The sequence below is a fragment of the Choloepus didactylus genome, chromosome 8 (assembly GCF_015220235.1).
Source record: "Choloepus didactylus isolate mChoDid1 chromosome 8, mChoDid1.pri, whole genome shotgun sequence".
NCBI classification, from domain to species: Eukaryota; Metazoa; Chordata; class Mammalia; order Pilosa; family Megalonychidae; genus Choloepus; species Choloepus didactylus.
The window spans coordinates 75,037,361-75,059,446 of record NC_051314.1 but is presented as its reverse complement, the minus strand read 5'-3'; the positions used below and the strand labels follow the sequence as shown (position 1 = coordinate 75,059,446).

At 55.9% G+C, this 22,086-nt stretch overlaps 1 protein-coding gene across 1 annotated transcript in view; it reads left to right on the top strand.

Annotated features, from left to right (window-relative positions):
• The window catches only part of LRP1 (LDL receptor related protein 1), an 80,932-nt gene that overhangs the window by 19,690 nt on the left and 39,156 nt on the right, over positions 1-22,086 (top strand). The window contains exons 7-20 of the mRNA XM_037845189.1: positions 6,841-7,003; positions 7,113-7,335; positions 8,396-8,585; positions 9,093-9,236; positions 10,480-10,716; positions 11,938-12,118; positions 13,052-13,274; positions 14,300-14,501; positions 14,841-14,966; positions 17,589-17,729; positions 17,831-17,956; positions 18,324-18,440; positions 18,877-18,957; positions 20,585-20,752. Coding sequence (XP_037701117.1) covers positions 6,841-7,003; positions 7,113-7,335; positions 8,396-8,585; positions 9,093-9,236; positions 10,480-10,716; positions 11,938-12,118; positions 13,052-13,274; positions 14,300-14,501; positions 14,841-14,966; positions 17,589-17,729; positions 17,831-17,956; positions 18,324-18,440; positions 18,877-18,957; positions 20,585-20,752 — 2,322 coding nt within the window. The remainder of the gene's footprint in view (positions 1-6,840; positions 7,004-7,112; positions 7,336-8,395; positions 8,586-9,092; positions 9,237-10,479; positions 10,717-11,937; positions 12,119-13,051; positions 13,275-14,299; positions 14,502-14,840; positions 14,967-17,588; positions 17,730-17,830; positions 17,957-18,323; positions 18,441-18,876; positions 18,958-20,584; positions 20,753-22,086) is intronic.

Here is a 22,086-nt window from a genome sequence, read left to right as displayed (position 1 = left end):
GAAATAACCTCAGGTGGGCACCCCCTCCCTTGGCAAACAGAGCCTGCCTCCCAGTCTGCTAGATTCTTGGGCCCCTCTGGGGCAGAGTCCAGGAGGCTGGAAGAGATGGAGGTTCTGGGAGGAAATGCTAGTTGGGTGAATGAGTGGGTGCCTCTTGCTTCAGCCTCTGTCCCTTCCCCTCCTCTCTGCCCCCACCCCACGCCCCATGCCGCCTGAATGTCTGGCTGTCACCCCAAGGATGGTTATTTTGCTCTCATCCCACAAACTAATTATGGGCCCTGCACTGAGGATGTCAGAAGAGTCCGTTCCCCAGTCCCCCCCCATGCCCCCACCAACCCCAGTTCATCTCCCTGCCCAGGAGGGGCTGAATGGCCGGCCCTGCTGTGTTCAGTGGCCCATCCCAGGCACTCACCTGTGCAGGGGCTGCTGGCCTGCAATTAGCTCCCCAAGGGGGTTTGGGTGAAGAAGAAAGACTACTGCCTTCTCTCACCCTCTGGGGCAGCCCTCCCTGCAATCATCCCATTCCTTATTGTGATTTTGGCCCCCACTGGATCCCTAGGCTGAGCCCCAGGCAGGATGGGCAGGCCTGGAGGGAGGAATCTCACAACTGAGGGGTGCTGAAGGGAGGCCGGCCCCAGAGAAAATGCTGGAAACAGAAATAGAATAGAAGGAAGGAAGGAGGCCAGGAAGTTAGCCTGTTTCACATGGGTCCTGGGACATGTGTGAGTCCTTGGGCCCTGCAAGGCTCTGCGGGTGGTTGGTGCAGCTTCAGGGAAAGGCTCCTGGGAGCCAGGCTCAGGATCAAAGTCCAGTGCTTTCCCATCTCAGTCCCAGTTCCTTCCCTTCTGTGTGTATTCAGGAGTGGTCGGGAGACCCGAGGGCCAGTGCCCTGGACTGCTGACCCTTCCCCCGGCGTTGGGTCTTTTATTGGCCTGGATTTGGGTGGCCCTTGGGGACTCAGTCCCATCCTCACCTCTGCTGTTGTCCTAGCAGAATGGGGAGGTCTGTAAGGACTGGAGAACGTGACAGCCGAGGGCTGGAAGACCCTATAGAGAGCACGAGACCAATCCCTCGGTTTTTAATACGTTTCCCAAAGTGGGTCTACCTTCATTGTCAGTGACACATAAACAGTCATTTTTTTATTGTAATAGTTATGTTTTGATTTAATATTCATTAGGAAACTCCTACAATTGGCATTCCAAATCTATGATTTCATAGATTACTTAGGATGCAGCAAAATAAGAAAAGTGATTTAATTTAAAGAAATAGTTAAGTAAATAATAGTGCAAGCGCAACATAAACATGGCAAACATCTTGGAGGTGGTGCGTAAAAGACTGGAGTTCTGGAAACAGGCCCAGCAGGGTCAACTGGCCTGGCAGTACGAGAGCCAGGACCTGGCCTGCCCCCCCTAAAGCCCCCTCCACTTTTCTGATCACGCCCTCGAGGAACCTCATGCCCCATTCAGCCTCCTGCAGAGCTGGGGGTCAAGTCTCCCGACCCCAGCCCTGCATTTCCTAGGCTGGGCTCCTCTGCCCTGTCCTCCCTTCAGCTGCAGAGCTCTCCCAGGCCAGAGGGTGTTTCCATGTAGAGGGAAAGAGTGAGGGCAGACTGCTGGAGAGGGGTGCCGGGAGGGGGCGGGGTGTGGTGCAGGGAGGCTCTGGGGCTGCAGACAGGGTCTGCTGAAGTCACTCCGCAGTTCTGGACTGTGTGTGAGGGGTGCTCTGGAGGGGTCCTCGGGTGTCCCAGGGTCTCCCTCGCTGCACCATGCTGCACAGGGATGGGAAGGGGGTAGACAGGGAGGCCCAGAAGAGGCCCCCTAGGCTGCAGTCGGCAAGGTTGCGAAACGGGTCCCCAGGTCCAGCTGGCCAACTTCACTTTTCCCTCCCTCGCTCTTTGTTTTTGTGTGTTTAAAATCACAACAGGAAATGAGGTAGCGAATCGTCTAGCGGGGAGACAGTGAGGGGGCAGACGGCAGCCCCTCTGTGATGGACGGGCGCCCCGGCTGGAAGGGGTGCTGTCATCCCGCTGAACTGCCCCCCGCCCCAGGCCCTCTTGGCCCCCCACTCCTGGCCTGAGGAATACTCCAGACTACCTGGGAAGGCCAAGCACCCACTGCTTTGGCCTTTCTGACCCACAAAGAGTGTCAGAATGTTGGGGGGTGGGAGGGGGTGCTCTTACCACCCCACTGTCTGGCCTGGAGCCCCCTGCGCTCTGGCTCTCTTGCTTCCCATTCCCATTCGGAGTTTCCTCATCCCGTCGCAGCCCCTTCCTCGCTCCACTCCTCTCCGCAGGCAGGGCCAGCCCCACGTCTCCCGGCACAGAGCCAGCCCTGTCCTCTCCTCCCGCGCCATCTCCTTGAAGTTGCCTTTCCACCCAGCCTGCTCCCAACACGCCCCCTCCCTGTTTTCAAGCCAAAGGAAGCAACTTAAGCAAGAGAGATGTGTTTCAGAGCCCAGAAAGGATTTCTCAATAGTGGGAAGATCCAGAACATAGAATCCAGGCGTCTCATCCCTGGGGACCCAGGATTAGACGCCTCTTGGGGGCCTGCGGCCAGTGGGGCCAGGGGGCAGGGCACAGACCCCAGGTTGGAAGAACCACAGGGCAGGAAGGGCACCAAGGGGAAAGCAGTGACGCCGTGTGGCTGAGCCCTGGCCTTGCTGGTGGAACAAGGAGGAGCTGAAGTCAGGACGCGTCAGGAAACAGAGGAGCGTGAGGACATGCATTTAGCAAAGCTGCTTGCCCCAGCGGTCTCCCCTCCCACCTCCCGAGCCCCCAGACCCCTCCCCTGCTAGGAGGGCTCCCACGGCAGCAAAGATTAGCAGCAGACCGTCCTCTCCTCTGTCCTGGGGTGTTCCGAGTCTCAGCAAGGCCAGAGAAGGAGGTTCCCGGCAGTAAATGAGAAGGGGAAAAATTGATGTACCAGCTGTAGGACAACAGAGTGAGGACTCAGTACTCCATAAATATTTGCTGAATGAATCAATGCATGTGTGTCAGGTGCTGGGGACAGAGCTGAAAGCCATCGCCCTGCCCTCACAGTACCAGGGCTTGCGGGAGCCCGGAATAGGGAAATCTTCCAGGAGCCTCAACTGGTCCTGAAGAATTGGAGGTGTTAGCCTCAAACTGCCCACCTGGAGGGCCCACCTTTAGGCAGGAGGCCTCAGGGGTCCGGCTGGAGGCACAGATGGCAACTTGGTGGAGAAGGTGGGGATGGATGGGGCTGGAGTGAGGGGATGGGGTGGTTGTCCGAACATTAGCCCCAGTTTGTGGAGTGTTTATTGTGCACCAGTCCTGGTGCTAAGTGTTGTTAATGAACTATCCCATTTTACAGATGAGAAAACTGAGACTCAGTTAAGTAACTTGTCCTGAGTCCCACGGTTAGAAGGGGATAGAACCAGGATTCAAAAGCAGGCTTTCTGTGTCTAGAGCCCAGCTGCGCTCAGGGCAGAGCAGAGTGATGGGAAGGGACGCAGGGAGGTGCCTGGTGCTGGGCGAACAATCCACACACCAGGAGCCCCCCCCAGATCCTCACCAAGCCAGAATCAAGTATGTTGGCTAGAGATCTAACTAAAGTGGAAATGGGATTCCCTTTCCCCACCCAGGGACCTCGTGCCCTATCCTACAATCTTTGGGTGTGTGGATGTGTTGGGGAAATTTTCTAAGGGCACAGAGGTCCCTTTCTTTCCTGGAGTTTCTTTTAGGGAGAGTGACTGGAATCCTACAGCTGAAACTAGGGTGTGGGGGCCATTTTTGGGGAGAACTCAGCCACTATTTAGGGAAATGCCTATTGAACAATATGAACGATGGAGAAGTTGAGAAAATCTGGAGATTGTGGGGAGCACAGAGTACTGAGCATTGGGGAGGGGGGTGTGGGGAAGGCTCGGCAGTTACAAACGCACACCCCAGGTCTATTCTGGGACCTGGAACTGAAAGTCCTTTGAGTCATCACAGCGGGCTGTGGTCTCTCCTGTGTCTTCCTCAGCCCCCTCCCAGCTTCCTAACCTCCCTTCTCTGTGCCTGCACCCCGGCACCTTGGCCTTCAGACACACCCCCAGACTCCTCCCTCAACACACTTCTCTTTGGCTTATCTGAGATTCTTCCATCCTCAGGCTTTGGGGTTTTGGCCAGAGCCTTCCGGAGCAAACGCTGGGGTGGGCCAGCCCTGAGAAGCCTGGGTTGGGAAGAGACAGCTGCCCTCTGGGTTTGTGGAGCCAGAATGCTCACAACCCCTTCTGCCATAGCCTGGCATTTCACCTGCCCACCTGGAGGGAAGGTACCCCCCTCCCAACTTGAGCTTGTCTCTCTAAGCTGGCCTTTGAGTGATGGCCAAGCTTACGAGTGTGCATGTGCGTGTGCATGCATGTGTGCGAGTGTGTATGTGGTGGGGGCAGGCAGAGGAATCTGAACTTTAGGAGAGAGGAAAATAATGCTGTGGAGGGGGGTTGGGTAACAAAGGATTTTGCTTGCAACTAATAGTCTCCAGCTGCAAAAATACCAAAGAGGAGGCCAGGCCGGCCCGGGACTCTGGTTCTTGCCAACCCTCACTGGCCTGCTGAGTGGGGCCCTGCCTGGCCTTTGGGGAGGTGGAAGGGGAGATGGCTTGAGTTCCCCCACCTCCCGACTGAGGGTAAATATCTGAGAGCAAGGACGCTCCCGTTGTCTTCCTTCCCAGAACTGGGAGGGGATCCAGGCTGGGAGGGAGGCTCCAAGGATGGGCACATGCTGGGTTGGGATGATTGTGGAGCGGCACCTGGGGTGAGGGCCATCAGATCTTTGCAGGTTTCTTCCTCCTCCCCTCTTGCCCAGGGAAGGCTGGATAGGAGCAGGGCAGGGTGTGCCAGGCCTGGAGCCGGGCAGTGACTCAGGGAAGCCTCTGGAAGTTGGAAAGGAGGACATAGCCGTGCCAGCTGGTACTGGGAAAACAGTATACATGCCAGGAGCCCCCAGACCCCTGCTGTGCCCACCAAGTCAAGGGCACATAGCCCTGTTTGCCTTTCAACCTCCCTGCTGGCGGCCTTGGGCCTTGGGCAGGTCCCTCCCTTTGGGACTTTGGTTTCCTTTGGAGGTGGCCCAGCAGCACTCACTGTAATCTGTTTTCTCTGTGGCAACAGTGTGTGGGGGGCAGAGAGTTGGATCACCTTTCTCCTGAACTGGGCTCTCCTCCTGCGTGGTTGGGGACCTAGACCCCCCAGGTGACTCTGTCCTCGCCCTGGGACCGCGTCAGGCTGGGACGGCTCGGGGAGCCCAGAGGAGAGAGGCAGGGTTTGGGGAGGTGTCAGCACTTCCAGGGGTGACCCCTCGTCCCTGTGACCTCTTTCTCCAGTCATCTCAGGGTGGGGGGTTAATAGAGGCGACCTGTGGAGGAAACTAGTTTGATGAGGGCCTCAAATTGGCTCTTTCCTTCCTCCCCAAGTCCTGTGACTGTGAGTCAGTGTCAGGGCCCGGCCAAGTTTCTAGGGAGCCATGTTCCTGTTCCCTTTGCCCCCCCCCCCCACCTACTGTTAGGAAACAGCCCCTGATCCCTGGGGAGATGGGGGTGGTGCTGAGTAGAAAGCCAAGACCTTGTACCTGTAGCAGAGGGGGCCAGAATAACCCCTGCTGGGTTGAGAATGGGTGTTAGGGGAAAGCTTTCAGCCAGGGTCGGTAGTCCAAAGATGTCTTTATTTGTTGGGGTAATTGTTATCAGTGGAGTGCAAGGTTGGGATTCTGGAGTCACTGCCTTGGAAATTTTTCAGTTTGCAAGAGAGGTCACCTCTGGTGGTAGGAGTTGGAGGGGGCAGTGGTGAGTGAAGAGAGGGAGGTCTGGAGAAGGCCAGCAGGAGGTCCTTGCCCCTGAGACTTCCTGCCTCCTAGACTTCCTGATGCCCTTGCCCCCGCCTCCTCTCTTCAGCCCTTCTCCTTGGCCTCGTCTGTCTCTTCCAGAACCGTGGCTTAAACTGAGTGTGGACACCAGCTGTCCCCCATCTCAACACGTCTGAAGCTTCTCTTTCTGAGCCAAGCCTCAGTTTACCTTCAGGTCCTTTGATGGGCCTCCTCCTATGCTCTGTCTCCTTCAGCCCCATCTCTTATTCCCCCCTCCTTCTGACTTTCCCCAGGACATGAGGAAATTGAGCAATAGGAACCATGAGGAAACAGGGGAATGGAGGCAAGTAGAGGAAGTTTGGCCCACATCACTGGTTCCCAACCTTTTGCCACCAAGAACCTTCCCTTTTCCATTTCTTTGGGCCCCATGTTTCAAAATACTTCTCCTCAAACTGTGTTTTTTGATGAGTACCCTGCTTTTCCGTCTTTAAAATCCATGCAACATGTATAGCTTCCAGCCAGTGCTTCTGGTTAGCACAAGATAACTACAGTTACCATATAAAATTGATAAAAGTCCAGCCAAAAGCCGAGATGTAGAATGTTTTACTTAACCTGGGCCCTGTTATCTCAAGTAAAAGCAGATTTTAAATATATATATTAGAATGAGCTAGTTGACCTGTCCTCACTCGCTTTTGTTACCTCAAGACAGTCCCTGTTCATGGCTGGTGAAAACCTGCCAGTCAACCAGTCGGCCAGCATTGACCCTTTATCTCCTGGGTACTGACCCTGAGCTCAGCCTGGGGGGTTGTGGGGCATGTGTGATGTTACTCATAAAGACCAGATATGTGGAAAGATGTCCAAGAATACAAGACACAATGTGATGCTGCGGGCAACTCCCACAGGAGCTCAGGGAAGGGAGAGAGCCATAGCCTGTTTGGTGAAGGGAACGTCCCGAAAGAGGCAGGTTCTGCAGCAGCAAAGGGACGGGCACGTCTGTTGGAGGACCTGTCCACAATAACTCTTTCATTCACCCTCTCCAGACGTGGAACAGATGGCCATCGACTGGCTGACTGGCAACTTCTACTTTGTGGATGACATCGACGATAGGATCTTTGTCTGCAACCGAAACGGGGACACATGTGTGACCTTGTTGGACCTGGAGCTCTACAACCCCAAGGGCATCGCACTGGACCCTACCATGGGGTGAGAGTGGCGGGCGAGAGTTCTAGCCCGGAAGCGGGGAGGCAGAGGCTGCCGTGGAAGGAAGGGTGCTTGATACCCAGGCCCCGTTTAACAAGCCCTCTGCCCGCAGGAAGGTGTTTTTCACTGACTATGGGCAGATCCCAAAGGTAGAGCGCTGTGACATGGACGGGCAGAACCGCACCAAGCTGGTCGACAGCAAGATCGTGTTTCCACACGGCATCACGCTGGACCTGGTCAGCCGCCTCGTCTACTGGGCCGATGCCTACCTGGACTACATTGAGGTGGTGGACTACGAGGGCAAAGGCCGTCAGACCATCATCCAGGGCATCCTGGTGAGGGGGTCTTGTCAGGGGCTTCGGGGAGGGGAGCATGATCCGGGGCCTTCTGGTGAGGGGAACCACTGTCCAGAGCCCTTGGTAAGGGGGGAAGACGATGTGGGGAGCTCGGTTGCCCCGGGCCCTCCTGGGGGTGGGAGTTGAGCATGAGCTCTTCAGGGAAAAGATGGGATATGGCTTCCACTCAGATAGGAACAGTAATTTTAGAGAGATCTTTTACTTCCCCTTTTCTTATTCGATCTTTACAATGACCCCTGAGCAATGCGCAGGCAGATGGCTTAGTTCCCTTTTGGCAGATGAAAAAAGCATGAGTTCAAAGAGATGAAGTGATTTCCCTGAGGTTACACGACTGGGAAATTGTACTTGAATGTAGTCTAGAAGCTCTGTCGGCGCAGAGAGGCGCCTCCATTCTGGGATAATTAGGGTGATCAACCACCCCAGTTTGGTGTTAGCCCAAAAAGTCCCATGAACCAGCAAATCCCTTGGTGTTGGGCAACCCGGGACGGTTGGTCACCCTCGGTAAGCTCTGCGGAGGGGCGAGTGGGGCGAGGCGGCTGTCATAAGGCTGCGTCTGCACATCTCCACGCCTCAGTGGTAGGGGCTGGGGTTGGGCTAAGGATGTTCTCTGTGGATGGAGTTTAGAGCCCAAATCTAATTCAGTCTGAAATCATTAAAGCGTCTACTGTGTGTCTAGTTCCTTGAGGAACGTGGTCCCTGTCCTCAAGGGATTTGAGTAGAGTCGGGGGGATAAGTTCACAAATCACCTCTCCATGCACTGGATAGCACCCAGAGAAACAGGGTGTGGAAGGAGAGGTGCTTTCTGGCCAGAAGATTCCAGAAGCTTTTCAAAGCACTGCTCTGTAAAGGATGATTGGGATTTTGATGAGCAAAGATCTCAGAGGAGACAGGAATAAAGCATGGAGTTAAAAAAAACTGTAGCGTGGATTTCAGAATGCGAGTGATGACGTTTGGATGGGAAGCTGAGGGGCTCTCCAGGGGCGGGGAGGGAGTGTTCCCTGCTCGTTTCGTGTTGACCATTTCTGCCTGCTTGCCTCAGATTGAGCACCTGTACGGCCTGACTGTGTTTGAGAATTATCTCTACGCCACCAACTCGGACAATGCCAACGCCCAGCAGAAGACGAGTGTGATCCGCGTGAATCGCTTCAACAGCACCGAGTACCAGATCGTCACCCGTGTGGACAAGGGCGGTGCACTCCACATCTACCACCAGCGGCGTCAGCCCCGAGGTGAGCGGGACCCACAGCCCCTCCACAGCTGGCTCTGCCCAAGGTAGCTTCGGGCCCTGGGGATCACCACCCCTCCACAGACCCTCCTCTAGGAACCCCGATTCTTTCATATTGTGACTGCTTCTCCTAGCCATCTACCCAGGCCCTCGGCTGCCTCTGCCAGCCTCTTCCTGCCCCTACCCTCCAGATCCCACCCATAGAACCCTCTTCTCCCTTTCTGCTCCCAGAGGGACATGGGTTGCCCTTCCCAGGCTAGAACAGAAGCAGCTGGCCATGGATGGGCTGCTGCATGACTCCCCAACCACTGAAGCTGTCACCCAAGGGGTTTTCAGGCTAGGCTGTGGCCAAGGAGAGGAATTCTGGTCCTGTGGCTTATAAATCCTAAAATGGGCAAACAGGAACAAAGACCACAGCAGGAGAGAGTGTGATCAGATTTAAGGGAAGCCTTCTCAAGGCCCGGGCGCAGGGGCTCGGATGGGTCCTGAGCCCGCCTCCCCCTCCCCCCAGTGCGGAGCCACGCCTGTGAGAACGACCAGTATGGGAAGCCGGGCGGCTGCTCTGACATCTGCCTGCTGGCCAACAGCCACAAGGCTCGGACCTGCCGCTGCCGCTCTGGCTTCAGCCTGGGCAGTGACGGGAAGTCGTGCAAGAGTGAGTGACGGGGGAGAGGGGCCCTGTGCCTGCTGGGATTGGTAGTGGGGGGAGGTTCCTTACCCGTCCCCCCACCCCCTGCCTGCATCTGTCTGAGACACAGAGAGATTAAGGAACTTACCAAAATGTCACCACTAGTGAGGGGCAGAGATGGAATTGAACCCATGTGTAAGAGCAGGGCTTTTCCCACACAGGTACCGCAGCATCATTCATTCATTCATCCATCCATCCATCCATTCATTCATTCACATATTTATTGAGCACATACATGCGTCTGGCACTGATCGGCAGTGAGGATTCAGCAGTGAACAAGAGATAGATGTCGTCCCTGCCCTCATGGAGCTTACTCTCTGGTGGAGAAGACAGACAAACAAATATAACCTCAGGTGGTGATAGGTGTTATGAAGACTATGAAGCAGACACTAGAGTGATGAGGGCTCCAATAAGGAGATGGCATTTGAGCTGAGCTCTTGTTGAAGCAAAGAAGCAAACCATTGGCCACCTGAGAGAAGAGCTTTTCTGACAGAAGGAATAGAAAGCATGTGCGCTCTGAGGCCGGCGCGAGCGAGGCATGTGCGAGGAACAGCACAGGCCAGTGGACTGGAGTGGGGTGAGCAAGGAGAGGTCAGATTATGTTCTAATGGTGATGAAAACGCTTAGTGACTTTTTTTTTTTTAACTGTAGTAGCATATATAACAAAGATTGCCATTTTAACCCTTTTCCAAGTGAACAATTCAGTGACATTAATTTTATGCTACCATCATCACCTTCCGTTAACAAAATTTTTCATCTCTTGGTAACTTTTGAGCAGGAAGTGATACGGCTTGAATCACATTTATAGAGATCGTGCTGGCCGCTGGGTAGAGGGTAGGCCTCAGGGGAGTGGCTAGGGGGCTACTTCAGTGGTCCAGGCAAGAAGTGATGGTAGCAGAAGAGGTGGTTAAGAGTGATCAGATTCCAATATATTTTGAAACGGGCCACCAATGTCACTACTGAGCAGTGGGCACGCGCCTCTTCCCCCACTCCCCCCGCTAGAGTGCAGAGGTAAAACCCCCAGGCCGTGGTGGCCACGGACCCACAGTTGTGCATGCCTGTGTGTGGTGGGGGTCTGCCCTGCCTCCCCCCGCCCCCACCCCAGCACCAGCACCTCAGGCCTCGCGGCCCCGCTGGCCGTGGCCCTCCCGAGGTGGGGAGGTGACCGTGTGTGCGTCTGACTTTGGGTCTCTGCTCCTGCCTGCCTCAGAGCCGGAACACGAGCTGTTCCTAGTGTATGGCAAGGGCCGGCCGGGCATCATCCGTGGCATGGACATGGGGGCCAAGGTCCCCGACGAACACATGATCCCCATCGAGAATCTCATGAACCCCCGGGCCCTGGATTTCCACGCCGAGACCGGCTTCATCTACTTTGCCGACACCACCAGCTACCTCATCGGCCGGCAGAAGATAGACGGCACTGAGCGGGAGACCATCCTGAAGGACGGTGAGGGACCCCCCCCCAACCACACACACAGTGGGGAGCGTGCAGGCACTCCTGAGGGGTGCGGGCCAGCATGGGGCCTGGGCCTCTCTCCTGGGTGCCCTCTCAGCATGGACCGTCCCCTGCGAGCTGGCTGGCTGGGCTGGTTGGCATGGAGATGAGGGGATAGACAGATTGACCCCGGTATGACCCTCTTCTTGGCTGAGCCGTAAAGAGTCAAGAGGATGGATGGTTTGGGCAGCGTGGGCCGTCCCTGCCAGCCCTTGGGAAAACGCAGGGTCTGCCATTGGCTCCGAGCCCCTGGAGCTGCACACAGCATACAGCCTGGAATGGGCCTGAGGCCTTGAAATGGAAGTGGGGCCTGCCAGAGTGAGGGCACACTCACACACACACACACACACACACGTGTGCACACATGCAGGGTTGTGCAGGTAGACCCCACCGTCCTGCCAAAGGCCGAACGCTTACACAAACTGAGAAAATGATGTTTTTGTGAACCGAATCCAATTTTTCCCTCTAGCTGTCCTGTCAGGTCAACAGTATATTGTCGTCCAATATCCATCTGTGTACATGTTCTGCCCCTTCCCTAGGGATGATTAGGAATTCACAACCCTGCACTAAGGCCTCCCAGGATGGGGCTCCCTGGCCAGTCAATCTGGCCAATGCCAGTTACCACCCTTTGCCCCGGCCCCGCCCCCACCCAGCTCAGAGAACCTCAGCAGTCAGCAATCATAAGACTTGCAGGAAATCAGAAGTAGCTCCTCATCAGGAAAAGATCGGGGTTCACTATACTGGAGGAACTGCTATTTAAAGGACATTTGAGATGAAGCCTTTGGCTAAGTGAAAAATCACTTCCTAATTTATTCATTTTGTTAGTTCAGGATTTTTTGGCCTGGGATGTGGCATCACGCTCGTGCCCACAGCTGTGCATCTATTGCTCCCGTGCCCACCCACGCACGGGCCCAGACGTGCCCCGCGTAGTTTTACGGGTCGCCTCATGCAGTTTCGAGGGACTCTGTGACTCAACCCAGATGTGGCAATGCAAATGTTCTTCCTGGAAACTTCCTCCAGCCTCCCAGCCCCCTCGGCTGCCCGGGGCACAAAGGCTATCTGCCCTCCCTGCCTAGCCCTGGTTGCCCAAAGGAGCACGTGTCCTGGAGGTCAGAGGAAGGCTCTTTTGGAATTCTTTTCGAGGCTCCATCACTCTCCCCCCACCCCCCACAGGCATCCACAATGTGGAGGGCGTGGCCGTGGACTGGATGGGGGACAATCTATACTGGACGGATGATGGACCCAAGAAGACCATCAGTGTGGCCAGGCTGGAGAAGGCTGCCCAGACCCGCAAGACCTTGATCGAGGGCAAAATGACACACCCCAGGGCCATTGTGGTGGATCCACTCAATGGGTGAGTCCTTCCAGGGACTTGGGCTGGGAGGAGCCGAGGACTGTGTGAGTCTCAGAGAACTCGGGGATGGATGGGAGAGAGAGTGAACCCAGTATGTGGGAAGAAGAAGGCAGCTAGGGCAGGAGACTTCGTCAGGAATCGGAGGCTGAGAAGGGAGAAGGGCTCCTTGTCTGCAGGGGAATGGAGTGATGTTTTAAACACATAAATGGAAACCTGATCCTGCCAACCCCAGCCCAGAGCCCCCCACTGGCCCCCTTTGCTCTTAGAATGAGATGCTCACACCTTCTCAGGCTTGCACAGCCCCATGGGATCTGCCCCTGGCAACTCCTCTGACCTCATCTGCACCTTGCTTCCTGCACTTGGAAGTTCTGGCAGCACTGGCCTGCTCTCTGTTCCTCAAACACCCGGCTCCTCCTGCCTGCTCTTGGAGTTCCTCCACCCTGAACCCCTGTATATTTGCAGGTCTGGCTCCACAGAATTCAGATTTCAGCTCAAACGCTGCCTCCTCAGGGATGCCCTCCATGATCACCCTTTCTAGCATTCACACACCTGCTGCCCGGCCACTCTCCATCCCATCACTCTGTTCCTTTCCCTCCGTGGCTTTTATTGCTCACCACGTGACCTCTCGCTAGTTGACTTGTTTCTTGTCTGTCTCCCCAGTGGGATGTGAGCTCCACAAGAGCTGGGGTCCTGGCTGACTCGGGCTCTGCTGGGTCCCCACGTGTCAGCATAGAGCCCAACTTAGAGCAGGCGCTCGGCTAATATTTGTTGACTGGCGGAATGAATGAATGAAATGTGTGGGCTAGGAGTTAAGCAGGGCGGGAAGTCCCCTGGGAGGGGCTCTAGGGATAACATGGATGGTCGAGATCACAGGAGAGGACGTTGATGCTGGCAGGGACGGCCCACATGGTGCTGACCACCTCCCACCCGCAGGTGGATGTACTGGACGGACTGGGAGGAGGACCCCAAGGACAGTCGGCGAGGTCGGCTGGAGAAGGCCTGGATGGACGGCTCACACCGAGATATCTTCGTCACCTCCAAAACGGTGCTCTGGCCCAATGGGCTGAGCCTGGACATCCCAGCTGGACGCCTCTACTGGGTGGATGCCTTCTATGACCGCATCGAGACCATCCTGCTCAACGGCACAGACCGGAAGGTGGGCCAGCATGCGCCTGGGTGCAGTGACTCGCGTGTGTTGAGTGTGAACGAGTCTCCATTTGTGCGAATGTGCCCGTATCCTGTGTGCTTTGTGTGTGTTTATCTGTGTCTCTATAGATGTCTGTGTCTGTGTGCTTTTGTGTCTTACATGTTATGTTATTTGTCTGAGGATGGCCTCTGTTGGTTTTATCAGTGTCCGTGCATCTTGTCTGTGGGCTTGACCACCTGTTTGCCCTCCTGGGTACACACATCGTGTTTGGTGTGTGTCTGTGCTGTTTGCCTCCATCTGAGTGTGAGATGCCTGGGGACAGTGGCTCTGCTTCATGAGCCACGTGCCTGCCTGGGTGTGTGGGCCAAGCTCTCCCATGATGCACAAGTCCCTTCATGATACAGCCCTGACTACCTCTGTGGTCTCATTTCTGCCCCCACCCTCTGCATCCAGCACTAGGCAGCTTGTTCCCAGCACACGTGAGGGCGCAGCTGCTCTCCGTGCCACTGTGCATGCAGCTCTTTCTGCCTGGAAAGCCCACCCCAGCTCCTCAGCCCCTGGTGGGCTTTTGCTTAGGGGTCATCTCCTTTTGGAGGTTGTCTCCAAACCCCTCTTCCATACGGATTCCCTGTGTGTGCCTTCATGAGACAAGGAGCAGCTTGAGGGCCTTAGGAGATCCTGCTGGATGAAGAAGTGGATGGATGAATCCTGGCTCTCTGGCTGTCTGCTGAGTAGTGTGTGCGTGTGTGTGTGTGTTGGGTAGATAGGAATGAGTATGAATGAGCCCAAGGGAGGAGGGTGTGGACAGCCTCGGCCGTTAGCATCCTTGCCGGCTCATCTCCCAGGTTCCGGCATCCAGGGAGCATCTTACCATATGCAAAGTTATCACCCTCAGGAGCTCCCAGGCCAATGTGGGGGAAACAAGACCCACGCCCAGGATGTAGACAAACAAATGAACCAAACAGTGATCCCCAGTCCTCCTTGGCACTCCCCATTGGTCTGCCAGCTCCCTGGTAGCATCCCCTCCGTTCTAGATTGTGTACGAGGGTCCTGAGCTGAACCACGCCTTTGGCCTGTGTCATCACGGCAACTACCTCTTCTGGACCGAGTACCGGAGTGGCAGTGTCTACCGCTTGGAACGGGGTGCAGGAGGAGCCGCCCCCACCGTGACGCTCCTGCGCAGCGAGCGGCCTCCCATCTTTGAGATCCGCATGTATGATGCTCAGCAGCAGCAAGGTACGCCCCTGGAGCTGGGGCTGGGGCTGGGGGAGGACTACTTAGATGGCGGGGCGGGGTCTAGGCCAGGACTTGAGTCTCCTCTGGAGGTGAAGGCACTCTCCAGAAGTCCTGCTCCCTGATTTCTGGGGGTCTTGGGAAGAGAGGCCAGCCAACCCAGTATGACTCTCTGTTCCACGTCTCCCTTCCTGCCCCATGTCCACTTCTCCTCCCCTTCCTCTCTCTATCTCCTCCCTTTCTGTCTCCTCTCCTCTCCCCTCCCCTCCTCTCTCTGGCCACTGCTGACCTGGCCACAACCCGGCCTCCCCCCCATCCCTCGCTGTGACCCCTCCCCCGCAGTGGGTACCAACAAATGCCGGGTGAACAATGGCGGCTGCAGCAGCCTGTGCCTGGCCACGCCGGGGAGCCGCCAGTGTGCCTGCGCTGAGGACCAGGTGCTGGATGCAGACGGCGTCACTTGCTTGGGTATGAGGGGCCCGGCCGGGGCAGGCGGAACAGGAGCCAACCCCAGTGGGAGAAGGCCACAGGGAGGACAGGGGAGGGTCCCAGTCAGGTGGAGGAGGTGAGGAGGGGGCCTGTGGGGGTGATAGGAAGCAAGGGGTGGGGGCGGGAGAAGGCTCCAGGGCGGACGAGGGGTTTGGAGGAAGCCTGGGCACTGGGGAAGCTTGAGAGGGCTTGGAGATTAGGGGAAACTGAGTGAGAGACCATGTAAGAAGGAAAATAGTCTTTATCCTCATTATTAAAGTTATATAACAATAGTTCAAAATATTGGAAATTAGGCTGTTATTTTAAAAATGGAAAATAACAGGTATTGGATAGGATGCAGAGAAACTGGAACTCTAGTGCATGGTTGGTGGGAATGTAAAATGGTGCAGGCATCTGGAAGGGAATATGGTGGTTCCTTAAAAGTTAAATACAGAATTGCCATATGACCTGGTAATTCCACTTATAGGCCTCAAACCAATTATTGTCCACCAATGTTCATACAGCATTATTCACAATAGCCGAAAGGGAGAAACAACCCAAGTGTCCATCAGCAGATGAATGGATAAGCAGAAGGTGGTAGTACACAGAATGGGATATTATTCGGCCATAAGGAAGAATGAAGTTATATTCATATTGCAGTGTGGAAGAACCTTGAAAACATGCTCAGTGAAATAAGCAAGGCACCTAAGAACAGAGATGGATGATGAGTGACTACGATGTCACTTATAAAAGATGTTTGGAAACAGTAATTTCTCAGAGTCACAGTATAGATTAGAGGTTACCAGGGGATAGGGGCAGAGGGAAGGAGGGGGTATATGTATGATGGGTATGGAGTGTTTGCAACTAAAATTAAATTTAAAAAAATTGGAAATTAGAGAAGAGATAAAAAGCCCAAATTCCACCAACAAACACCTTTATTACTAGCATAGTGGTAAATTGAGCTCCATCTTGTTTCCTTAGATGGTCATGTTAGCATTTTGTACATTGTTATAATCATACTGTAGATAAAACATGTTCTGCTTTTTCAGATCATATATATCATGAGCATCTTCTATAATAGCATAATTTTAAATTGCCTTGTTTTTTAATAAAAGCAGGGCATGCTCACTATAAAAATAAATAAACAATATAGAAAAGCAGAAAGCAGAAAGTACAATTCACCCCAAATCCCAACACCCATAGATAACCACTGTTAGCATTTTGGGGAATATCGCCCCATACATTTCTCCATGCATTTCATTTTACATAAATGGGAATGTGCTGCACACGCTTTTCTGTTTCCTGCTTTTTTCACTTGACGATATGTAAGCATCATTTTTTAAAACTTTTTACTTTAAAATATTTCAAATTTACAAGACAGTCGCAAAAATAATACAAAACCCATACAGAGAACTCCAACATACCCCCACCCCTGATCCAGATCTCCAGATCCGCCAGCTTTTAACATTTTGCCATCCACATTAAAGCATCATTTTTAATGGCTGAAATATGTTTCATGTAGTAGACATTCCATAATATATTCAACCACTGCTCTACTGTTGTATGTTTAGGTCGTTTCCAGTTTTTAGTTATAACCACAACCAGCATTTGTTGGCCGCTATGTATGGGGCACTGTTGTAAGCATTTCCCGTACAGTGACTTATTTACTCCTTACAACAGCTCTGTGAGGAAGGGATTTTTATTTTCCCCATTTTACAGATGAGGGAATTGAGGCCCAAAGTTAGAGCAAGAATTCGAACCCCGGAAGTCTGACCCGGGGCCCATCTCCTGCCATTTCTCACATCTTCCCATTTTCTGGATGGTTTCCCTAGGGTAGAATCCCCGAGGTGAAAATGGGTCAGTGGGGCCTTAGCATACAGCTGTGGGGGTGAGTGACCAAGGCCGGGTGGGGAACAAGAGCACATTGGTGGGGTGGGGGAGCCGCTTCAGGAACCGAGGGGCTGGGGTAATGGAAGGACCATCTTGCATGGACGTTAAAATCACCAAGAGCTGACCTTGGAGAGAATGACACTGAGCCAAGAGCTAGGAACCCTCAAGGAAAGTCAAGGAGTGACCCGGGGACCAGTAGAAGTAGGGGTGGGTATAGTCTGACAGCATGGAAGTCAACCCTGGTTTTTAAGAAGGAGGCAGGGCAAATAGAGAACAGTAGTGAGGACAAGGAGGGCCCATGCCCACCCCCAGGCCCAGTGGCGGGCTATGAGAGAGATCAGTCACCCCTGGAACCCACAGGAAGCCTCAGGGATTAGAGGGGGTGCAGGGTTGCAGGCTCTGAGGATAGGGCATCTTGAAGTCACCAACGTGGACACAGACAAAGGCTGATGGTCTAAGGCAGATGGTGGTGGTGCGGTGGTGAGTGTAGGGGCGCAAGGAGGATGGAGCCTGCAGAGCTGTGGGGCCCGTCTTCTCTCCTGCTGGTGGAGTCGGAGCCAGGGACCAGGGCAGGGCCTTGGGAGTCCCGGCGGCGTCTTCCGAGAGGTGTTTGGTGGAGAGGCAGGGAGGGCACGGAGAGAGGTCTGCTTGGGAGTGGCGGGGAGTGGGGGCTTGGTACCTTCTCGCGATCTGGGCCTGACTTTCCCCCTCTCGCCCCCATGGTGCCCACAGCGAACCCATCCTACGTGCCCCCACCCCAGTGCCAGCCGGGCGAATTCGCCTGTGCCAACAGCCGCTGCATCCAGGAGCGGTGGAAGTGTGACGGGGACAACGACTGCCTGGACAACAGCGACGAGGCCCCGGCCCTCTGCCGTGAGTCCCCCGCCCCTCTCCGCTGGACAGCAGGCCGGCAGGGCCCGGGCAGGGTGCTGGGGCTCCACCCACACGCTGACCACTGACTGTCCCCTCCCCAGATCAGCACACCTGCCCCTCGGACAGATTCAAGTGCGAGAACAACCGGTGCATCCCCAACCGCTGGCTCTGTGATGGGGACAATGACTGTGGGAACAGTGAAGATGAGTCCAACGTCACTTGTTCAGGTGTGGGACGTGGGGCGGACAACACCGACACCCTTCAGGGGGGGGAGGTAGGGATGGACGGGAGACCCAGGCCTGGACGGACAGAGACGTGAGAAGAGGACGGAGGAGCTCAGGGCAGAGAGGAGGGGGCCCTGAGCTCTGAGCAAGAGGGGACGGGGTGCTGGGCCCCGGCCCAAGGAGGACAGAGGGGCTGAGAGAGAGATGGGGTGAAGCATCTGGTGTGAGGGCACCGATGGCTTTGGACTTCTCTAAGAGAAACAGTTTTGAGGCCCTTGGGAAGACTTCCTGATAGGGAATAAGAGGAAAGAAAAGGAAATGAGGAGAGGGGGCAGGACTCTGAGAACTCACGCCTGTCCCCGCCCGCCAGCCCGCACCTGCCCACCCAACCAGTTCTCCTGTGCCAGCGGCCGCTGCATCCCCATCTCCTGGACGTGCGACCTGGACGACGACTGTGGGGACCGCTCCGACGAGTCGGCCTTGTGTGGTAAGAGGGGATGGACAGCAGGCCGGGCAGGCCCAAGGGAGGAGAGGCCCATGAGAACTAGCCCTGGGGGAGAGGGGGGTGTGGGGGCTGGAGCCTTGAGCGAGTGACTCAATGTCCAAGAGCCTCAGTGAGTTTCATCTGCACGGTGGGCACAGTGGGGCACCTAAATCCCAGCATTCCATGTGGGCCCAGCACACTCATGCTCGGAAAGCACACGCACGGGGCCTGTGTCTGGTAGCCAGTAGCTTGGGAAAAGGATGCTAGCAGGGGCAGGAATAAGTGAGCAGAGTTCCAGGACAAAGCAGTGCCGCTTGGCCGTCGCTCCCTGTCTGACTTGGCCACGGGCTGGGAGAGCCCCCCATGCCCACCCCACTCGGTGCTATGACGCTGTATGACCTTGGGTGTGCCCTACTGACCTACTCTTTCTCCCTGGCAGCCTATCCTACCTGCTTCCCCCTGACTCAGTTTACCTGCAACAATGGCAGATGCATCAACATCAACTGGCGATGTGACAATGGTGAGAGCGTGCCTCCTCCTCCTGCCCTGATTCCGCGGACAGCTGGAAGCTGCAGTCAGACCCTGGACGGGGAGAAGGGGTTTTCAGAACCTAGCTGGGGCCTCTCTCCAGTAGAGTGAAGCCCCACTGGGTTGTCTGGGAGAAAAGTGGAGGAGCCAGAAATGCCATGGGGGTGCCTAGATGGGCTAAGGGGAGACCCTGCCCACCCCCCATCAGCGCTATTCCTACCCCAGGCAGGGCCTGAGCGGCCCACCTCTGGGGGGTAGTGGGGAGGGTGTTGGAGTTGGGGGGCCGGGGAGACAGATGAGCAAGAGGGCCAGAGGGCCAGAGCAAGGAGAGCCAGTGCCCGACACCTTTGTTCCCCCAAACCCCCATCCCCTGGAGTCCTGGTGCATCCCCCGGGCTCCTCGCTCGGGAGCCCACCTGGTGATCAGCCACAGACCCGGCAATGTCAGCCCCGAGCTGAGGGGCCGCTGAGTGTACCATGGGCAGGTGGATGGGGGGAGGGCGTGCGCTGCCTCAGGGCTCTGGGTGTGTCTGGTGTTGTGTCCTGACGTGTTGCGCCAGGGGCTCTCGTCCTGGCTACAGCGTGAGAGGATGTGTTGGTCACTGCCATGTTGCCCCTCACCCTTGTCGTGTCTCGTGTGTCAATGGTTGCCCTGGCGGTTTCTGTGTTTCAGAGAAGGATTGTGGGGACGGCTCTGACGAAAAGACCTGTCCTGAGCCTGCCGGTCAGTGCATAGAAGCACATGCACCATCACCCCAGAGCCCCAGCCTGGCCTCAGGGCACCTCCAGGCCCCTCAGGCAGCTCCCCTCCCCAAGAGTTCCCAGGACGTCAAGAAAAAGCCACAAGGAGAGAGCAGGAAGCAGAGGGAGAAAGAAAGCAGTGGAAGGGAAAGGAGAGAGGGCAGAGGAAACTACTCCGAGGAGAGGAGTTGATCGTGATAGGGAGGAGGAGGAGAAAGAGCGAGTGAGCGAGAGAAGCAAATCCTCTTAGAAAAAAGGCAGGAACACAACCCTGGGGGGCAGCCAGGCCCCACACTTAGCAAGTTTTCTATAAATCTGGAGGGAAGTCTGGTAGCCTGGAGCCCCGAGGCCTAGGGATGTTCATTCAGAAGGCTCAGGCGCATTCTGGCCAGAAGTGGACCCCGACCCTTCTTCCCAGCTGCAGGCCCCGGGGGAGAGCGGCCTAGCATTGCCCACCCTCAGGGGGGCCTGATTGTGCCCCTTCCCCTCCCAGCAGAGAAGAGTCGCCTCTGTTCCTCCCACTTCTCTCCCTCCACGACCAGAAATTCCTGCCTCACCCCAGACTCAAGCAGACCCTGTACCCACCAATTGCCAAAGACGGGAAAGACCGTTTCCTGTCCCCCAGCCCCAGCCTTTCCAGGACTCAGGGAAAGGGCCCTCCTGGAGCCCCCCTGCCTCTTCCCGCCCCAGCTGCACGGGCCATGGTGCATGCTGCAATCTATGCAGTTTCTGTGTCTTTTCTGTTTGTTATTTTCTCAGTGGGGGGTTTGGGGTGGAGGATGGGAATGGGGAGTTGGGAGTGGGGGCCCCAAGCTGGGGTCACAGAGAAGGTTGCTCTGCTGACCCCGTTTCCCCTCCCCTTGTCCCCTTTCCCCTCAGACAATGACTGTGGGGACAACAGTGACGAGGCCGGGTGCAGCCACTCCTGCTCTAGCACCCAGTTCAAGTGTAACAGCGGCCGCTGCATCCCCGTGCACTGGACCTGCGATGGCGACAATGACTGTGGGGACTACAGCGACGAGACACACGCCAACTGCACCAACCAGGGTGGGCACCACAGGGCCAGTGGGCAGGGATGGGGAGGTGCCCACTGCACCCTCCCTTGGCCCGGCTCTCCACCCATCTGCCCCACTGGGTGCCAGCCACCTTCTGGGAACCAGAGATGATGCAGAGATGGTGCTTGTCCTTCTGGAGCTTCCCGTCCTGTGGGAGGGAGATTGCCTGCACATCCCTGCCCCACACTGTGAAGATCACGAGCTTTGTGGTTGGGTGGCCTTGGGTTTGAGCTTCAGCTCTGCAACTTCTTATTATCTGGGTGGCTTGAGCAAGCTACTCGATCTCCAAGAGCCTCTGTGAGTCTCATCTGCATGGTGGGGACGACAGTGACACCTCCATCCCAGCGTTATGTGAGGGTCCAATGTGCTCGAACAGTTCTGCATGCAGGGCCTGTGTTTGGAGCCAGTAGCTTGAGAAAAGGATGGTAACAGGGGCATGTATGAGTGAGCACAATGGGGATGAAGGAGTAGGGAGTTGGCTCTGTGAGGGTCCCCAGAGCCCAGCCCGAGGGCTGGTGGGCACCGAGTTTGCTGGAGGGCCTGGGCCCTGTCAAGGGGATGTTGGTTTCTTAGCTCTGGCCAGTTGCTTGCCCCGGCTTCAAGGGAAGTCAGAAATGCAGAATCATCTGTGAAATCTACCAGTTTTTACACACTGGCCATTGACTTAAAAAGTGATAAAAATGCAGGCCTCGCCTGGCCCTGGCCCTACAACCTCCACCCACTGCCTCGTAGAGTTCAGGAGCAGGAATAGGACTGATGGCACTGAGCACTCGCTGTGAGCCCAACCCAGGGCAGGGAGCACAGAGAAGTTCATGGGGGTGGGGGAGGCAGGAGACAGTCACCAGGTCCCCAGGGCCATCTCTGAGAAGGGCCCTGTGAGTAGGGCAGGTAATAGTGCCCTAGGGCTCCGAGAAGGGAACCCTGGGAGGCCGAGTGATGTGGGAGAGCTCCCTGCCCCTCCCCTGATGGGCCATACAAACTTGGCCAAGTCGCTTCCTCTTAGCCTTGGCTTCCTCCTCTTTGAAATGGGGTGAGATACAAGGGGCCTGGCAGCTGGAGCAGGGGTGTTGTGGCTGGAAGCAGTTAACTCTGATTAAGAGCCGAGGTGGTCTGGAACCAGTCAGGAGGAGGCAGGATCTGAGCTGGGTCCTCATGAAGGACGGTGGGTGAGTGGACAAGAGGGAGGATCTTCAGAGGGCGGGGGGGGGGGGGGCGGGTAGCCTGGAGAACCTGCCAGGGAAGCAGCAGGAGCAGGCAGAGCGGAGGGACGGCCTCGCGGGGCAGCAGTGACAGAGGGGCTGCCCAGGGAGGGGGCCGGTGACGACA